General features: G+C 40.1%; 1 protein-coding gene across 1 annotated transcript in view; it reads left to right on the top strand.

Annotated features, from left to right (window-relative positions):
• Positions 1-19,384, top strand: part of ipo11 (importin 11) — a 135,698-nt gene that overhangs the window by 24,591 nt on the left and 91,723 nt on the right. The window contains exons 6-14 of the mRNA XM_020646465.3: positions 310-442; positions 1,044-1,102; positions 6,202-6,250; positions 10,021-10,091; positions 10,250-10,442; positions 12,099-12,251; positions 13,866-13,909; positions 16,285-16,375; positions 17,644-17,691. Coding sequence (XP_020502121.1) covers positions 310-442; positions 1,044-1,102; positions 6,202-6,250; positions 10,021-10,091; positions 10,250-10,442; positions 12,099-12,251; positions 13,866-13,909; positions 16,285-16,375; positions 17,644-17,691 — 841 coding nt within the window. The remainder of the gene's footprint in view (positions 1-309; positions 443-1,043; positions 1,103-6,201; positions 6,251-10,020; positions 10,092-10,249; positions 10,443-12,098; positions 12,252-13,865; positions 13,910-16,284; positions 16,376-17,643; positions 17,692-19,384) is intronic.

The raw sequence follows: 19,384 nt of genomic DNA, 5'->3' as shown, positions 1-19,384 counted from the left end.
TTTTTGAATTACAGTGTTTGCTTCTAAGGAGCGTGCCTTCATGGAAAATGTAATAGGCTTGGGCCTGAATAATGTTATATCAGTGGTGGTAAAAGGAAGTGCATTTGCTGTTAAAATAGCAATGGTACTCCAGGGTCCCTCTTTTCTTCCCTCGTCTATATTTGTCTTGTGTTGGTGTATAACGTGGAAATGGCTGACAGTCTGGCATCTCTTACCTCCGACTCACCTCAAATGCCCGCTGTTAAAAGGTGACCACTGATCCAGAATGATCTATCCCTGTGTGATTGACTGCACTGTTTATGTCCACAGCTGGCGTCGGGCATCTACAGCTTTGCATGTTCCCTGTGGAGCCATCACACGGACTGCTTCCTGCAGCAGATCTATGCCAGAGATGAGGCTGCAGCGCTCAGCTCACTGGAGAGGACTCTGCTCTCTCTGAAAGGTAGCAACATTTGCAGACACGCAAACTCACACATGCTCATACAGACACTACTGCATGACATTCAGAGCAGTATAATTATCTTTTATGATGAGACTGGCAAATGGATCACAACGGGTTATATAACAACAACAAAAAAAAGCATACCGTTGGCTTAAAATGTGATTATCTATCAATCTTTATTGTTATAGCAGCGTTTCATGACAAATGTTATCTCAAGACGCTTCACAAAGACCATACTCTTCGTTACATTATTTACAAGCCAACATTAATCGACCATAAGCACAGCACTTAACAACATTTAGCAAAGTAACAGTGGTGAAGGAAAAGTGCGTTTAGACAGGCAGAAACCTTGAGCAGGACCAGACTCATGAGAAACAGCCATTTTGCCGAAACTGTTGAGTTTTGATAATGGGATAGAGGGACATGCAGAAGCATGATAGAAACAAACAGAGCAACAGCAGTGAATAAAATAGATTTAGAGCTACAATGCCAGTAATAATGGTAAATGTAGTATCAGAGATACTACAGATAACTTTTTTAAATGTCTGATTTTCAATTCAAAACTTTTCTGAACACATTCTTCTTCTTTCTGCCTCTTCAGTGCTTCGCAAGTTGACAGTCCATGGATTTCAAGAGCCCCAACAGAATATGGAAGTGATGGTGAGTCATTTGTTTTCAGCAGTGGCCGCCCATACGGCCTCTCGTCTTTTTGAAAAAATGATATATTTGCTGTTGGTTGTTTTTGAGTTGAAAAATGGCTACAATCATAGCGTGCAAAATGTGGACGGCCACGAAGATCGAAAGTGCCTTCAGCTTTGTCTCAGTTCAAAGAGTCACAAGTTTTGTATTAGCTCCTTTCCCCCATCCTCAGCGCGAAGAGAGCTCATCACCATGAAACTGGTAATTCAATTTCATTTAAATCTCTGTGGTGAGAAAAAAGAGGAGAGGAAATTTTCAGTGTGCCTTTTGGAAGGACTGTGGACTCTCTCATGGCTCAGAGTTAACAGAGTCATTTGCATAAACAGGCCCTGTTTTCTGAATTCAAGCTGCATAGTCTGACTGACTTTAGGCAGTTTGGTCAGCCGAGGTCTGTTGAAAGAGTGGCAATGCTTGAGGGAGTAATAATAAAGGAGGTAAGCAAGAACTATTAGTAGGAACATTTAAATGACTTTTGGAAACTGCATTTTTATCTTTATATGTTTAAGTACAATAATCTTTGATTGCGCTTGTTATATCCACAAATGTCCACATTAGAGTTAGCTACTGAGAAGTAACTAAATCAAACAGCCCGGTCTATAATAAGGGAAATGCTTGGATACATTACAAATAAACGATCTAACAGGGTATTACAACAAATATAAAAAATAAAAGGACAATTATCTTTTTTTTACGTTTGAAATCAAATCAGTGGAACAGAAACACTGATCCCCTTCATTGCAGTTTGGAAAAGCAGCCTGGAGGCAAATGGTTGTACAAGTAATACAGAAATAATAAAAAACATATTAAAAAAAAAATTTCTTCACTTTATTGAACAAAATACAAATTTAAAACACTGTGTCTGCAGATCTTGGGATAATTCATTGATTCTTTTTTTCACATTGAATTGATTCTTCGATGACAGAAGTTCCACTGACTGTGTTTTATTATTCCTCTAATGATGCAGCTTTGACCTTGTGGGCTGTGTGATGGTTCAAATAGTCCCATTAGAATATCATTAGCCTTGAGCTGTCCCTTGTTATTCCACTCAGTGATCAGTGGTAACGGTTTGCAGTTAGGATCTCTTGTTTAGATGTATTTGCTGGTATAATAGTTAACACTGTCCCTCCCAATGAGTGAATTATTAGTTGCACCTACTACTATTTAACGCTTAACTCATTATTTTCATTAAAGTTGGTTTCTTGTTGTAGTAAAACCTTTGAATCAAATTTATTTGGATGTTTATTAATTGTGGTAATTTTCAAGAGGAAAAAAGGAGTTCCGAATGTCATTGGTTACCCTCTTTTTGACTCGCATTATTTTTCAAAGCTGAGCATTTTAATGTTTCTAAAACATGCCTGGAACACATTTTTAAGATTCAATATACTGCTAATAACATAATTTGGTGTAATCTTGTAAATAAAGCCAAGCTTGTAGCTTCTCGCAGCCTTCCTTTGGCTTCTTTATTGATGCAGAAAAACTGAAGTCATTCACTCAGCAGTCTCAGATTGATATCAGAGGTTTCTGTAGTTCAGTTGTTTCTCTTTGTACCTTCCCAATAGCAGTGTTTGCTCCTGTTGTCTCGCACATAATGATAAACAGTGTTCAGAGTCAGATTTCAATTTGGATGTGTCTAGCGTCTGCTTTCATAACCTGAAGCAAATAAGGTTTTGTTGTTATTAGGAACAGGCAGTGTGAGACAGATAAGGGTAGTGAAAGTATATTCAGACCTTCTGTGGAGAATTCTTAACTGGTTATGAAACTGTCTCAATTTAAAACTGATGCCTCTGTTTGACCTCCATAAGCAAACTAGACCATCATGATGAATCTTCACTTTTTTCTTTATAGTTAATCTTAAAGGAGCAATATGTAAGATATCTACTGGATTAAATCATAAAATGACATCACTATATCATCAGACATTAAGGAAACATGCTATGTTGATGTGCTGGCTTCTCTTGTGCACCGGCCAGCATGACCTCCTAAGTTTTGATTCCGGTTAAGAATGGTTTGTTAAAGTTTTGACCAGAGAAGGTAGGCAGTTTTAAGCCACACGTTTTGGACCCCCCTTGGTTTGCCAAATATGAGAGCAGTTATCACGGCAAACCAACAGGTTTTGCAGTGATGGAAGCGGGCAAGCTAACTGGTTCAGGTAGAAGTGATATTACCTAAAAAGGCTCTGCATTTGTCTAATAAGCTCCATGAGCAGTAATGTGGTAAAACTTTAGGATACATATTGGAGATGCTTTTGAAAAATGGAGAGAATTTAGAGCGCAGAAAGGTTTCAAGACCAATGCGGAGCTGGTTAATGTGTCACTACTGAAGCATGACATGGAACATGGCAACCTGCGCGTCCATCGACTTTAGAGAGGAGGGGTCGGAGGGCAGACAGCTCTCTCAAATCGTTTGAATTTGACTGCAATTCCTATTTAAAATGCTAGGTGTCATAGTTTCATATTGCTCCTTTAAAGTCTGTCACCAGGTCGAATTCCAGAATCAAAACAGCTTTATGCACAATGCCAGAAGAAATGTTTTCGTAACATACGTCGTTTGTGTTAACTTCTCAATTGTTTTTTTGTTTTCCTCAAGTCAATCTTCGGCCCCATTCTATTAAGAATTGGCAAACAAAAAAAGGTCATTAGGGGCTTCTAAAACTGATAGGAAGGAGTGCTGTCTGGACTTTGAAAAGTGTTTGAGGTGCTCTTTGGATTGGGGATCAAGCAGTTATAGAAAAACTACAGGGCACTCTTTCAAATCAAATTGAAATTACATGATGTTACATAAAAGGGCCTTTATTTCACAGCATGGTCATGTGGACCCCCCCCAAAAAAAAAAAAACTAAACAGTTTGACGTGTTTTGGCATCAACCCTTAATCGGGAAGTCAAACAGATTACAAGGAACACCAAGGCATTTAAAGGGGTACTCAACCAAGAGGACGTTTCCCTTGGTCTCCTAAAAACTCCAGGAGATGGCATTATTTGAGTCGGTGTAGAAATACATACCTACTCCTACATTCAACACAACATAATTTAACACTGAAAAGCATCAAGTTAGAAATCAAAACCATATCCTGTTCTGTTTTTGAGAAATTGAGTCAATGCTAAATATCTGATTTTTTTTTTTCCAATTACTGCCATTGACTTAGGGATAGTAATATGAAATGCACATCCCTACTCAAACAATAAACTCACGCCTCTTGTTCAGCCTCCTTACTGTGTTGTTAGAATTAAAGTGAACACCTGTTCAAGCAACATCTACATGCCCAATACCCTCGGCACACGTTACTGTGGAGCTGCAGTAATACTTTAGTTTGACAAACATTGGCAGCTTCCCAGCTAATAGCTAATGCTATGCTCAGTTACTGTGGTGCTAGGAAGGTAGCCCACGTATGCTCAATGTAAAGTACATTCAAGTTAAATGTAATTTGCTTTATAAATAAAATTATATTGCTGATGTTTATTGCTATGTTGCTAGCGCTGGCTCGCACACCACCTGCATTAAACCCTAAGCAGCTGAGGCTCTCCCAAATTCTGACAAAACACAGCTATGCACACTGCACACACATCCTTAAACCCTTGGTCAGGCATATGTTGTCTTGCTGTTGTTTTGACGACCAAAGTTTTTCATGTGGAAGAAGCCATGACGGTGGTATGTGAGCTTTATTTGTGTACGTTACAATGATCCGTTGTCTAACAGTATCCCCCACTATTCACTGCACACCTGCCTTAATTCACATGTGTTGGGGAGAGAGAGAGAGTGTGAGCTGGTGTGCATTTGATCCAAACTGATGCCGCTTCTCTGGCCAGACTGTCCTGTACACGACTAAGCAAACGTTTGCTCGGTGTCAAACAGGGACATTGTCAACATTGTTGTGAATTTGTGCAGGATTTTCCTGCATATTGAATTGCTCTGTGAGAAGTACTAAATGGTATGGTGGGTCACCCTCAGTATTCGATGGTCTCAAAATGATGTCTTCAGATTCCATCCATCACTGTTCAAAGATATTCCGTCACAGATGGAAAATATTGGATTCAGTGTATCTCTGATTTATAAGCTAAATACAAAATCCACCACAGCTTCTAAATCCGGAGCGAGTTTGAACACATAATCTTGGCTCCACACAGCTGAAATATTCACCAGATTGTAGTTTGACATTGCCACTCTATTGCAACCTCCTTTGGATCCTGTCTCAGAAGAAGTCTTTTGTTCTGTTTACTCCTCTCCTCTCCCTTTACAAACTACTTCTCACACTACTTCTGACATGCCCATTTGATGCCCACCTCTCTGTCTCCCTTTTCCCACCCTTTTTTTCCAACGCCTCAATCCATTTTCCTGACATTCATTTTCTTCTCACTTCATCCTTGTGTACTCTTTCCCAAACGTGCCATCAGCCCCTCTTCCTCCTCCTCTTTAGCTGTCACAGCCCGTTCATCATGACTGATTGAGCTGAAAATGTCTATTTTGCAGCACCCGGTTTTTGCATTAGTCGCTTCTAATTTCCTGCATGCTCTGTTGAAGTATTTTCCCCTCCTTTTCTATCCTCTGCTTTTCTTCCTCGTATTTATCTAAATCCCACCAATAGATTAACAAACGCCTGCCGCGAACTCTGTTCTCCATCATCTCCCACCTTTTTCTTCTCTGCGCCGCATGTGACCCCCTCTTTCTACACTAACTCTGTTAGCTGTGATAGTTTGTGGCTCGGCTTTGTTGGCTGGATGTGTGATTAATGGCACTGCTGTTGATCTCATGGCTGAACATTAATGCAGAACTAAACCGATTCCATCTCGATCTATCATCTAATTTCCTATGCTAAGCTGCGTCTACACCAGGCTACAGAAAATTGATTCTCTTTCATACTGTGTAGCTGGCACTTTTATTTAGACTCCTGAGTACAGAGGCAAGTGTGCCCACGCACACATCCACGCACACACACTTAAGTTATTCCCTTGTTAATATATCTGCTTCTGGGCAATACAGATGAAGCAATCATGAGGGATTCAGCTGCAGAAATGTCAAAGAGATTAAACTTTATCTCACCCTCTCTTCATCTCCTCCTTTTCAGGGTTTCCTGAATGCGGTGTTTGAAAGGCTAAAACAGTTCTTGGAATGCTGTGAGTACTCGTCTCTTTCTCTGTCTTCAATCTCTGATCCAAGGCTTTTCCCTTCAGTAAACAAACTCTGTTACGGGTGCTTGATCTAATGCATGCAGAAGGCATCTACTTAAAAGTCTAAAATACTTGAGTTTGAGCCTTGGTCTCATGATCGCATCATCTAGGTGTCCAAATTAAAAGGTTCAGGCTGAGTCATCCTTTTCATCCATATCAAGAGTTTGTCATCTAAATCATTGCCAATCAGAGGAGCTTTTAGCCCAAGTTGGTCTCTTTTAGATTGATTTAAAGTTATGAGGCAGACTTTTTGAATTTGTTAGGCCTTCCAAGAAAATGCTAAAGACACTTTGCGTCAATGTGACAAAACTTCTTTGGTGACCTCATCCCGCTCTAGAAAACGGGAATATAAAACTCAAGCAACAAAACTGTCTTGAGTAATCTCACCCCTCTTTCCCTCCATTTATATCATTTGTGAATCAAAGTGCTTGGTAAACACTCCACTGACAACCTATTGGTCAGAGAGATATACTGCCTTGGTTTAAGTTGTGTTGAAGACAAATACATTTATAACACCTGGCCACTATCATGAAACAAACCAAACTAAAGAAATGACTTGTACCACTTCGAATAAACAGGAGTCAAGTAGAAAGTACAATAAACTATATTATCATTGTCCTCACAATATGATGGATGCAATATACTCGCCTCAATACTTCCTAAAGCAAATAATTAAAGATCAAACGTTTTACACATATACACAATGCATTCACACTTGACACCAATTTGTTTGAGGTCAGGACTCAAGGGCGATGCATTCACAACAATTGGCCAGTCCAAATTAACCTTAAGTTTCTGTCAATTTGGTGGTCGCTACAAATGTAGCTAGTGTGATGACTATGGAAGGACAGACAAGGAGGAGGACAAATTGAGGAAGATGTGGTTTATCATTGTGGGGATAACGAACAGTGCCCTCTGCCAATTGGAATTTTTTGGATTGAGGCGCCATTTTCCAAAACCACTTTCCATGTTAAGTCATTAAACATCGCTGTAGATCTCTTTTCTTAGTATTGATTCTGGAGACTGGTAGAGTTTGTCTTCTTGTGCGAGTGAAGCTGTACTAGAGTTAAAGCAGCCATGGTGTTAATATTACAACAGCCAGTGACATTAAGGGCTGCAAACTCTGTCCCCATGGGGTGCTGCCACCAGATGTAGAACTTTTTCAGCGTCAGAAATTTGGCAACAGCAGCCAGTTTAAGTCCCAGGCTACTTTGGTTGAGTCAGATGTTGGCACCACAGGGAAGTTCCTGTGCTGTAAAATCCCATCTGAGAAAACTCTTTGATTGACAGCAGTACAAGATATATCAGCTCACTCTCCCCTGTCAGATCTCACTGTCCAATGGTCCCTTTATTCTCTTTCTTTAGAAGTTTTTCCACAACAACACCAAGTTGGGTTGAGATAACTTTCAGGTCTGACTCCATGAGCTGCCATAGCAGCAGATAGTAACAAAAAGTATCATTAAAGATATCAGCAACTACTATCAATTCCAATATTTACTCTGCTGATGGCAATGTAGACAGGGTCAGGGTCCTGTTGGTATTTGGGCCTGGCAGATAGAGGGAACAGACAGGCAGCTCACAGCCAGGCTAGAGAGAAATATCAGCTCTGCACAGACTGATAAGTTCAGCTATATAAACAGGTGTTTTTTTGGAAAGTCTTTGTGGACCATTCAGATGTCCGGCTCTTTCTTGTTAAAATGTTTGTCCCCCGACTGAAGGCACCGATCTATTTCTGTCTGACAGCACATTGTTTCACTTGTTTTTTTTTTGCCTTTCAGAAAAAAGTAAATATCCTTCAGTTTCAGTGATCTTTTCTGTGTTTGTTTACTTATCTATCTCTCCATATATCCACTTTTATTTATTCCACTACATGGCCTCTCAGTCTTTGATGACTTCACACAACATCGGCTTGCATTACCAGCTGTCAGCTCCTTCTAACAAGGAAACAATGGCATGGGCAGAATGTCAATAAATTCAATGTGCTGTGCTTCAATTTCCATGATCTCTGGTCCGTATACAATCTAAAAGAAGCAAGACAAAGCAAACTTGAGCCAGTTAATTTGTAATTATTCCAGTGTCACTTCGAATTTGTAGTTGCTGATAGAAACGAATGGTGTGCGGTGTAGGGGGAAAAAGGGAAAGATGACCCTTTGCAAAATCTGCAATGGCAGAGAGGGTTACGGTCCATGCCGATTTCATCAATGAGGATGACAAGGAAGTAAACTACACCAGGCATCTTTATAGTCTCGAGCATCATGAGTGGTTTTATGGAGGCAAAATTTACATCAGAGAGAGTGAGTCATCCATGGTCATTTTTGAAGCTCTTTTTATTATGGTACTTAATTAAATACAACAATTCTTGTAGTAGACCTGAGGGACCGCCAAGGTCAAGAGGGCATTGGATCTCAAAGAGAAAAGTTTCTTCTACTAAATGGGGCTAATGTTGATTCGTGTCTGCACATTACTTAATCATATTTTTTTTTATGATTTTATTTTTCTATGAGTTCAATGAGTTCAAACCATTTACCCTTTACAATGAGTCCTTCATTAGCTGTCAACATCAGATGCACATTAACAGTGTCATCTAATGCTGAATGTTATACTTTGAAGGTCTCCTTTTAAATTACTTATCACTTTGACATCTTATTATCCTCAAATTAAAAAGAGTTGTTTCTTACGTGGGCTTCATGAAGTGACTCAAAATCTTGTCTGATGCTGATAAAGCCTCTGGATGTAAAGGCCCTGACACACCAAGGAAATCTTTGGCTGCTGGTCCTAGTTGGACCGTAGGTGAGCGATTGTCACCCTAGTTTTTGCGGTGTGTCCGGCTCAGTGAGAGGAATCTCTCTCATTGGCTGTTCGGAGGTTTAATTTATCTCCAGCTCTCGACACAGGTTTGGGAAAGCCCCTGTGCTAAATCGTTCTTGGGTGACAGCTGATGTGTTCCAGGATTGCATTACGGTGGATACTAACCGCGTTCCTGCATACAACCAATTCCTGCTGAATGCTAGTGGACGATACCATTCAGGCTACGAAGGAAAACCAGAACACTTCCAATACCATTTGGTCCCTCGCCTTTAGATTTTGTATTTATATGAAGAACCTGCAAACAGAAATGAAGGAGGTGTAAAAGGGGTTATAAATGGAGAGCTCATACAGCTTGCTGCTGTTCTACCAGTGTATCAGGATTCACTTTAAATGTCCCAATTAATAAACAGCACTAATCGCTTTTGTTCTTCTTCATAATTAATGTATCTATAGATCCAAACTTGTCATTAGTACTAAAGGTCTAGTATTACATATAAGTCTGCTTGAACAAGAAGACTGTTAGCTTAGCTTAGCATTAAGCGCGGTCTTTCGGAGGTGGTCTTGTTTAATGCAGAGTGAAAAAATGTTTCGAAGGAAGGGATTAAGGATATTTTTCTTACATGTCAAACCATTTTATCCAAATTTTGGTTTGTTCAAAAGCTTAGATAAAGATGCTCATTCTGACTGCATGAAGCTAGTAAAGGAGCTAAGGGCTTCTTTTAGGCTCCAGCTGGTCGTTATGAGTATACACACTAGCCTCACTGATATCATTTAGTTTCAGCATTCTCTAACAAATTATGAACTCAATTAGCTCGATAACTCAGATTTAAACTGAGTAGACTGTATTTATACTAACACATGCTGATAATAGCATGTGGGTGCTGTATTTTTTTAAATTTGTGTTTCAGGTCGACAGATTGGCCCAGATAGCACATGTAGAGAAAAGCTGGAGAAGATGATCATACTGTACACCAAAGTTGTAAGTTGAATGTTTCATGATTAATAATTGTTACAATGGTGACTATTTTGTGAGAACTCGCAAACTAATCAAAGTATTTAATTGTCTCTTAACTCTTTTTTTTTTTTCTCTGTTTGTCCTCTTCTGTACCTGTACTCTCTCTCCTTCTCTCCATGTAGCTGTTAGATTTCCTGGAGTGCCATCCCTGTGCGTTTATACCGCTGATCCAGCGTTCCCTCGAATTTGCCGTCAGCTATGTATTCACACCTGCAGGCGAGGGAGTCACCTTCGAACGCTTCATCGTTCAATGCATGAACCTGATCAAGATGATTGTAAAAAACGATGCCTACAAACCTGCCAAGAACATCGAGGGTAAGAAATGAGGCCACTGGGAAAGGAGAGCGGAATGAAAACGGAGAATAAAGGATGTGTGAAGTGACGACTTGAGGGAGTTTAAAGAACGGATAGATGAGCGATAAGAATTTTAGGCATTCAGGAGGAGAAAGTAGTTTCAGTTAAAAAGGTAGACGTTCTTATCTGGAGTGTAGGTCTATGATTGGAGGCCTTCATAGGACTCTCTCACTCTTCAGAGCTGACAGTGATTTAAAGAAAACAAGCACAAAGTTCTCGTGTACGGCACCTTTCCATGGCTCATGTTTAATGCAAGCTTTCACAGGCCTCCCGTGCTTCATTAGCCATGGTAGCACAGTGTTTGTTCTTCTTAGGTGGGATCTCTGCTGTGCCCTGTTGAAGGTTTTTTTTGTGTGCGATTCATAGTTGACAGTCAGGAAATGTGCTATGTGGGTATTGGTGCAGAACTTTATTCTAACTTTAACTTTATAGGACAAATAGTAGAGTCTACACCTGCTCTTTATAGAAAGTGTTAGGGGATAACTTCAGTTGTAATTTGGTTCTTTATAAATTAACATAGAGGAGTGACTGATTTCTAAACATGTAGTGTAAGTAGCTAACACAGCTAAAGGGAAAAGTTCAGCCTTGACAGACACAGCACAGCCCAGAGCAGCCATCTGACTTATTTATTATGCCGCGGCTGTCAGTCAAATAGACGGACAGGAAGGCCCACGTGTGTCAGACTCAGAGAGCATTAGAACAGAGCCTCGAGGGTTGCATTGTGTGCAGTGACATTGGGTCAGGGGCCACAGGTGAAGTGGAGGTGTGAAAGTCAAATCGAAAGACTGACCTACATCATTATGCTTTTTTTTGCCTAATAATCAAGAAACATAATTAGACACTTTAAATGAGCCTGCAGATTGAAGAAGAGGATTTTGGATGATCATGTCTAAGATCCCCCTTTTACTTTTACCATTATGTTTACTTCTAACCTGTGCAATCATGCTAACTTGTATTGTATTTTGTAGATCTACCTACTCAGGGTGTCAAAAAGTTCAATACTTCAGTACTTTTCAATACCACATGTTTTGATACGGCACAATCGCCGTTATTCAAATGATTTGAAAGTATGAAAAAGAACCAAGGCTTTTTAAAAACGTTTGATCGTCAGTCGCCTTTCTTTGCGGCCGCTCAGAGTGTTAAAGTTGAAAAATCTTTTAACTTTTCAGTAAGGCGCTGTTGATGTCATCAGGCGCTCGTTTCCAAATGTAGGATATTCCCCATGTTTTTGCAGACTATGGATCGCAATCGTACCAATATCCTCTTTGCTCCGTGTCTGGTGGGGTAAAAACAATCTCAAATAGAAAGCATGCAGTAAAAAGCAATGAGGCAGTGTCGGTCATATAGCGACTGTGGTCAACAGACTGTTGTCATAGAGACAAGGTGAACGTGCAGCACTATTCTTCTCAGTGCACAAATGCTTCATGCAAGCGCTCCCGAGGGCACAGCCGGCACTTTTCTGGAAAAAACGCTAGGTGAACACAGGGCCCAAGGAAGTACCAAGGCATAACTTGAGTGGTAATATTAGTTCAATTGTATGGATTGTGATTAGTTATTTGGAAATATCTTTCTTTTCATCATTCTTTCTTTTGTCTCTTTTTACATTCCCTCCCTCAGACAGTAAACCAGAGAGTTTGGAGGCTCACAAGATCAAGACGGCATTCTTCACACACCCCACACTGACAGAGATCGGGCGCCGGCTCGTTTCACACTACTTCCTGCTCACAGAGGAAGAGCTGGCAATGTGGGAGGAGGACCCTGAGAGCTTTGGTAATAATAAGTCATCAGCAGATACTCAAAGTGAATCCAAAATGTCTTCACTTATCTGCACACGCAGACTGGCAGGAATCAAGAGTAGCGAGGAAGTTTTTACTATATTTTAAATCCAGATACAGTTTTCTGGATATGAATGCAGAATCTACTGCCAATGATAATGTTTCTTACTGCAGTTATTATTGCTTGTGTTATTAGTCCACAGTACAAATGGTACTGATCAAGCTTGGTTGCGTGCAGGAAAATGCATTTTGTACAGATGAAGAGGAGGAACACACTGACCAAAATGAAATCTCGAAACCCATTAGCTATGAACTCACATGGTATAGCCTCTCAGAGCAACGAGGGGTTCAGTACGGCCAGAGTTTATTCACACAAGTGATAAAGGAACTCCGGATCAGGAGTTGCATTTGGGCCCTTGTCATGGTTTACAGTCATGAAAAGTAAATCACTGATGCAACTGAAGACAGAAAATAGAGTTGTTGAGAAACAACCTCTATGACTGTTAAGATTATAAGCTTTACACACAAGAAACTGTATTCAGATTAATAAAAAGATGGATGGTTTATACAGTAGATGAGCCAATGGATTTCAATTGACTGTTTTCCTGCATAAGGCTGGCACGAGGAGGAAGTCTTGGCTCAGACTTTCCTCTATCCAGGTATCTACTGTCAACATTAGAAAGCCTATAAGTTTTGGCTGCCGCCCCAGAGATTGATTAATTGCCAATCGGTGCAGATTTCGAATTTCATAAAAGCAACACTGCGTCTTCGAGTGCAGGCTTCCCAAGAAAATTTAGTTGAGCTGATGTATTGATGAAGTGGTGACGCACTTTTCATGGGGGGGACATCTGTGTAGGTTCTGAGTCATCCAGGTCATGGTAGATTCAAAACCTTGAACCGGTCCATTTGCCTTGGAATCAAGCTTTGAACTTCCCATGGTGACAATCCAGACCCCGGTGTACAGAGTCTACATTTGGAGACTACATGTGGAATCTGTAAAAAGAGATTAGGTTCTGCGTTGAACACACAAATGAATCAAAGCCCTTAAATTGTGATTTTAATGTGATAATCTGCAGAGTTTAACATCTTTCACCTAGCATTAATTTATTGACTGTTTTTTATTCAATGGATAAATGTCCTTTACTTACCAGAAGACATATCACTTACATAAATAAAATAAATCATTACATGCTTAATTCCCAAGTAGTATTACTCTGGACATTCTCGTATTATTCTAGAATGTGCTGATGTCGACTCCCCTTGGAAAAATGACCAGAGGGTAAATATCTTACTTTTGATTAAAGCTTTGGCAGCAATTGAGATGTCAATAACAAACTATACTTTGCCTGCAGCCTGGTGCCCCTGCAGACTTGATGTAATGACACTGATTGCTCAGATATAACACTTTATAAAGCCAGGACCGCACGGGCTCAATGCAGTGGTGGAGAGTATTGACTTTTGGATTCAGTTCTACTGTCAGGCAGAACAACACACAAGTGCAGAGGAATACATTCGCACTCTGACAAGGTGTACACTATTCAGCAGCTTCAGCCGTAGATAACCCTCTCTCCTCTCCTCTTTCTTCCCCTTCCCCTTCTCTCCTCTGCAGCTGTTGAAGAATCAGGAGGTGACTCTTGGAAATACAGTCTACGGGTAAGAAACATGCACACTATGAAATAAAATTATTTTATTGTTGTTAATGACCTGTAAGAAGCAGAAACCAACTCAAACAGAGTCCTTCCAGGTCTCTGAGTCGTTGGAATTTTCAGCCACCTCTGTGTTTTGTGTGTAAGTGCCCCATTGATTATGGTTGTACACACTATGCTCAAACCTTTCTGCAAAATAACCGCGCTGCATCTTTTCCCTGGTGTCCCTAGCTTGTCATAAAGGCGGGAATGACAAGAGGAATTGTGTTCATAAAAAAATAGTATGTCCTCCATGCTTCATTCGAGGTAAAAAAAAATAACATAAAAAATTGCCTAGTTTGTCATGATCAAAGTACAAACATTCAAGACAAAAAACTGAATTTGGAATAGAATTGCATGCCTGGAGCCGTAAGCAAAGGTAAAGACTCATAAGAGCAGACAATTTCAGTTTAATGGAATTGCTATCATATTACTTGCCAAAACAGATTCTCTCTGATTTATGTATCAAATATGAAAAGTTATTTATGTGGTGGCTCCAAACAGATGAAATACATTGCAGTTTATAATCCTGCAGCTGTTCCGTGAGTTGGCAGCGGCTTTTTTTTCTAGCAAAATATACTCCATTATGACATAATCTCTTATCCAATATTTGATTTTCTCTCTGTTCCCCTTGTTTTTTTTTCTCCAATTTCTCTTCTTTGTTAAGTTCCATCTGCTTAACCCCTTCTTAAGGAGAGAGAGAGAGAGAGAGAGAGAGAGAGAGAGAGAGAGAGAGAGAGGCCACAATAATGCTGTGAAGAAGTCTGGCCTTAGTGCTGGATTTGCATTTTTATGTAGGCTCCCATCTCTGTTCGACTATCCTATCTGATAAAGGCAAAAAGGCCAGAAAAAATAACTTTAAAGAAAACACAAAAAAACAGCAGCAAATACTTCAGGATACATACTAAATGAAGCTCATCCATTAAACAACCAAAGTGGACCCAACAGTAGCTGATGAACACATCAAATAAAACAAAAATATTCAATGAAAATGAGAAATAAAGGAGTTTTCTGAGGGAATAAGTGACGCTCCCTCACACCAATATTGACAGATTTGTCATGGAACTACATTTTTTACCTTTATTTTTTGTCTTATGAAATGGGTAGACAGACTAACAAAGAGAATATAAGCTTTGAACTGCTGTGAGAAAAAGAGCTTCACTTTGGTCAAGTCAGATGGAAACCCTCTCATGCATCGAATCTCATTTTAATTCAGATTTTTTTTTTTTTTAATCATTCAAGGAATACTTCAACAGAAAGATGAGACATTTACACAGTGGAACAATAACCTCAATTTAGAAGACTTTCTAAACTGACGTAGAAAATACTGAACAGCTCTCTCACAGAATGTATCCCTTCAGTGTTAGTCTTTCATGCGGAGGTGTTGGGTTTGTTACAGGTATAAACACCAGCTGCCAAATCACTGCAACTTAATTAAAGTTTAGAGTTGCCTAACAGTTTTTTTTGTACATAATTATGTTCATTATATTAAGAGTTTATACCTTCGGCGTCCCTCAGGCTGGAAGTTTGAAATGATCCACGTCAGCGTCTCTGCAGATCTGTGCACAGAAGGGTAACTTCATTTAGCTTCTATTTAGCTTTCACAAAGGCATTGAATACACACATAGCTTCCTGCGTATGTATGCCCTCTTCTGGCCTTTGAAGTAGCGTATCTTTATGCTCGGGAGGTTTCATGAATTACAACACCTACGCAAATCCATTCTTTCTATGTTTGCCCATTCTAATGACTGATTATGGTCTTCCTGCATATCCCCCCTCCGCCCCCCCCCAACAGAAGAAAGGTTTGTTCTGTGTTGTCTTTTTCAATGTGTCCTCTGACCTCTGAACCACAATGGCAGAAAAGCTTTAAGACATCACAGGGACGTGCGTTAAGAAGTCTCACACAGCTGCTGTTCATGAATTGGCTCAGTCCATGGATACTCCTTTATTGAATATTGATTTTTCTGTGACATCTAAAATCCAATACTCTACTGAAGGTGATTGAGTTACCATCACTCTTGTTTGAGCCACACACACCGATACACACGCGCACACACACAGATACACAAACAAAGAAATCCCTCAGACAGTGACTTATTGCAGCAGCTACAACACTTCGGTTCAGGCTTAATTGATTGAATTGATTTCCAAACCTAACTATTTTTTTATTTTTCATTTAAAGACTTAAATGGATTAGCTGAACAATACATTTATGATCAGCAAATTCAATATTCATGCTCCACGTTATGTAGGTTAACATCCCACCAACGCGCCCCCCCCCCCCCCCCCCCATTCTACATATTAACTTGCCTTTACTTGTGTCTCTTCTCTTCCTCTATTCAGCCTTGCACAGAAGTACTGTTCCTGGATATCTTCCACAACTACAGCCAGACACTGACACCAGTCCTGCTGGATATGGTTCAGAATCTCCAGGGTCAGTTAAATGTCACTTTATATATCATTTCAAGGCAAATGTACAGTGTGCTCTCTTTTCAGCATACCTTTTAACATCCATTCAAGTATCAGTGATTTTTTGGGCCGATATCGAAATTGTGGGGGAAAAAAAATCTGATATATCGGCTGATATCTTTCTGTGTTGAGATATGTCTATCTGCAGAGATAGATATAGATATACACATTTATTGCGTCGATTCCTCAAATGCAGATTTTCAAACACTCAACTGGAAAACAACTGCTCATGTACATGCGTGACCGCTTCACACTGTGGAGGGTAATAATACTTGATATAATCCATGTAGCACATGCTGCTGGTGTAATACAATCAAACTCAAATTAAATGCTATTTTACTGGTGAATAAATCGAGTAATATCGGCACATGTCTGCATTAAAACTAGCCGATACCGATAGTCACTGGATATGCCCATATGGGAATTGGTTGGGCTCTAATATGGACCTATGGGTCTGAAATTAAGTATAAAGGATTTGAATATTGCTTAGTTTCCTTCATGACAAAAAAATCTTGATGCGTCTCATCCATCATTATATGTCCTGTCCTCAGTTGACGTGATTGATGCATTTTTTTTTAATACATGTATCGGGTTTCTCTCAGCAATATGTGCAGTATTTACAGGTCTGACCTCACATTCATGTTCCTTAGTGACAGCCTCCTTCACCATTACAACCACTCTTAACTCTCTAGTCAGTCAGTCAGTCAGCCAGCCAGCCAGTCACACACACACACACACACACACACACACACACACACACACACACACACACACACACACACACACACACACACACACACACGTCCCTGCTACTGGTCCCCTGATGCTTCCAGCCTGTAGATCTTGTTCTGGTACTGAATAACTGGGGCCATTGCTCAGACTAGCGGATAACAGGGTCTGCTTCCGGCCTGTCTCCCAAGCTGCTTTTGTTTTCAAGTGACAGACTGGAAATCGCTTCTGCTGGAGCAAGAAAGACAGCAGATTGGGTTGAAGGCAGGTAGCTATTGATTTTTGAGACCTGAGTACACAAAGAGGACTATTACAGTGTGAAAAAAACAGAAACTGTAAAATGACTGAGACAAGACGGATATAGTGACGGCCCAGGCCTCTGTGAGTTGAAGCTGTTACATGATGTGGTCACTGGGTCCATGTCTGTTTCTATTACATGTTTCTCCTAGCTCCTGTCTGTATTGTCACAACCATTAAATATCTATATTGTATCTGTCCATTCAGGGCCAACCAACGTGGAAGAGCCTGTTCAGCTGCTGATGAAGGATGCAGGTGAGTCAAAGGCTTCCCAACACAGTTTCCCTTTCAAGGACCACATTCACCCCTCGGGCCAGATGTATTAAATCACTGTTGTGAACTCAAAAGTCTGAATTTCTGGCTTAACTTTTTAATCTTTTAATCCAACAAACTTGAAGGTTTTCAAGTTCATTTTGTCTCCTTATTTAAACTCTACCAGAAACAAAACAAAAACAAAACAAACATTGAAAGCAGATGAAAGGTGGAGGACTTCAAACTGAGATATGGATTTGAATAAATAGAGCAATAGTATGCATTAGGGCCGGACCGATATGGGATTTTTTTGGGGCCGATACTGATATCGATATTGGTGGCAGAATAAACAATCAGATACTGATATATATATATATATATATATATATGTATATGTATATTGGCTATTGTCCGATATATTTTTTTAGATCTAAGTTCGATAAATAAACATATATATTGCGTTGATCCCTTATATGCAGTTATCAAACACTTGTGGAAAAGAAACTGTATAACGAAGATAAGATGGTCACTCAACTGGAAAGTAACTGCTCATGCACGTGCGTCACAGTTTGACACTCTGGAGGGAGCTCATTCTTGCTGTAATCCATATTGCACACGGCGCTGGTGACAGCAACAACGTTTCACTGCTGGTGTAATACAATGATAGTCAAATGAAATGCTGTTTGACTGGTGAATAAATCTAGTAATTTTACAGATATCTGCGATAAATATTGCAGATACTGATAGTCCCTGGATATGCTAATATCGGCCTCTATCATCAACCAGCCAATTTATCGATCAGGCTCTAGTATGCATTACCGTAATATTTTGACATCTGCGTAATCACATGAATATGAAAATTCAAAATACGGATACACTTTGTCAGTACTGCTTTCTGACTCACCCAATCTGTCCGGTCTTTGTAAATCTTTTCTCTCCCCTCTCTTTTGTCTTTCATTGCTCTCCCTTGTATTCCTCTCTGTTTTTTTTTGTATTTATTTCTCTTTGGCACGCCAAGGCTGTCATTCTGTTGGTTTTATGGCAGACACAACTAAATCACAAACAGTTGGGAAAACTTGCTCAGAGAGCCTCTGTTAAAGCAGGAAACCTGTCGAGATCTCAGCAGGGTGTTGACAGTGTCGATAAACAGCAGACTTGACTGGATGATGAAGCTGTGGTAGCAGCAGGGGAAGATAAGTGGAACTGTGAGCCACAGCCACAAAGATAGAGCTGCTGAAAGAGCCAGGGTGGCTCTTCATAACAACAGGTGCTGATTTAAATAAACAGTTATAGACTGAAACTATAATTACACTGCGTTAAACTCTGAACCCAATTTTAAGTCTGAGCTCGAGTCAGGGAGCTAAGGATCAGAAAAGGTTTATTTGTCCATCTGATGTGCGATAATGACATCTGCCTAAATACGTACCGTCATGCGACATGACCGGGGGGCCGGCTGCTTAAATTCTTTTTTAGCTGACAAACGCTCAGGATGTGACTTTCAGATAAATCAAGAGTTACAGATTTTACTGACGTGAAGAGGTGACCCTCGTGAATCATAGACATCTGTTTGAAGACACGTTTTAAAGGTGTGTGTGTGTGTGTGTGTGTGTGTGTGTGTGTGTGTGTGTGTGTGTGTGTGTGTGTGTGTGTGTGTGTGTGTGTGTGTGTGTGTGTGTGTGTGTGTGTGTGTGTGTGT

Source organism: Labrus bergylta, chromosome 2 (genome assembly GCF_963930695.1).
Source record: "Labrus bergylta chromosome 2, fLabBer1.1, whole genome shotgun sequence".
In the NCBI taxonomy this organism is placed as follows: domain Eukaryota; kingdom Metazoa; phylum Chordata; class Actinopteri; order Labriformes; family Labridae; genus Labrus; species Labrus bergylta.
Note: the sequence above shows the minus strand (reverse complement) of the source record. Positions and strands in the feature narration are given on the sequence as shown.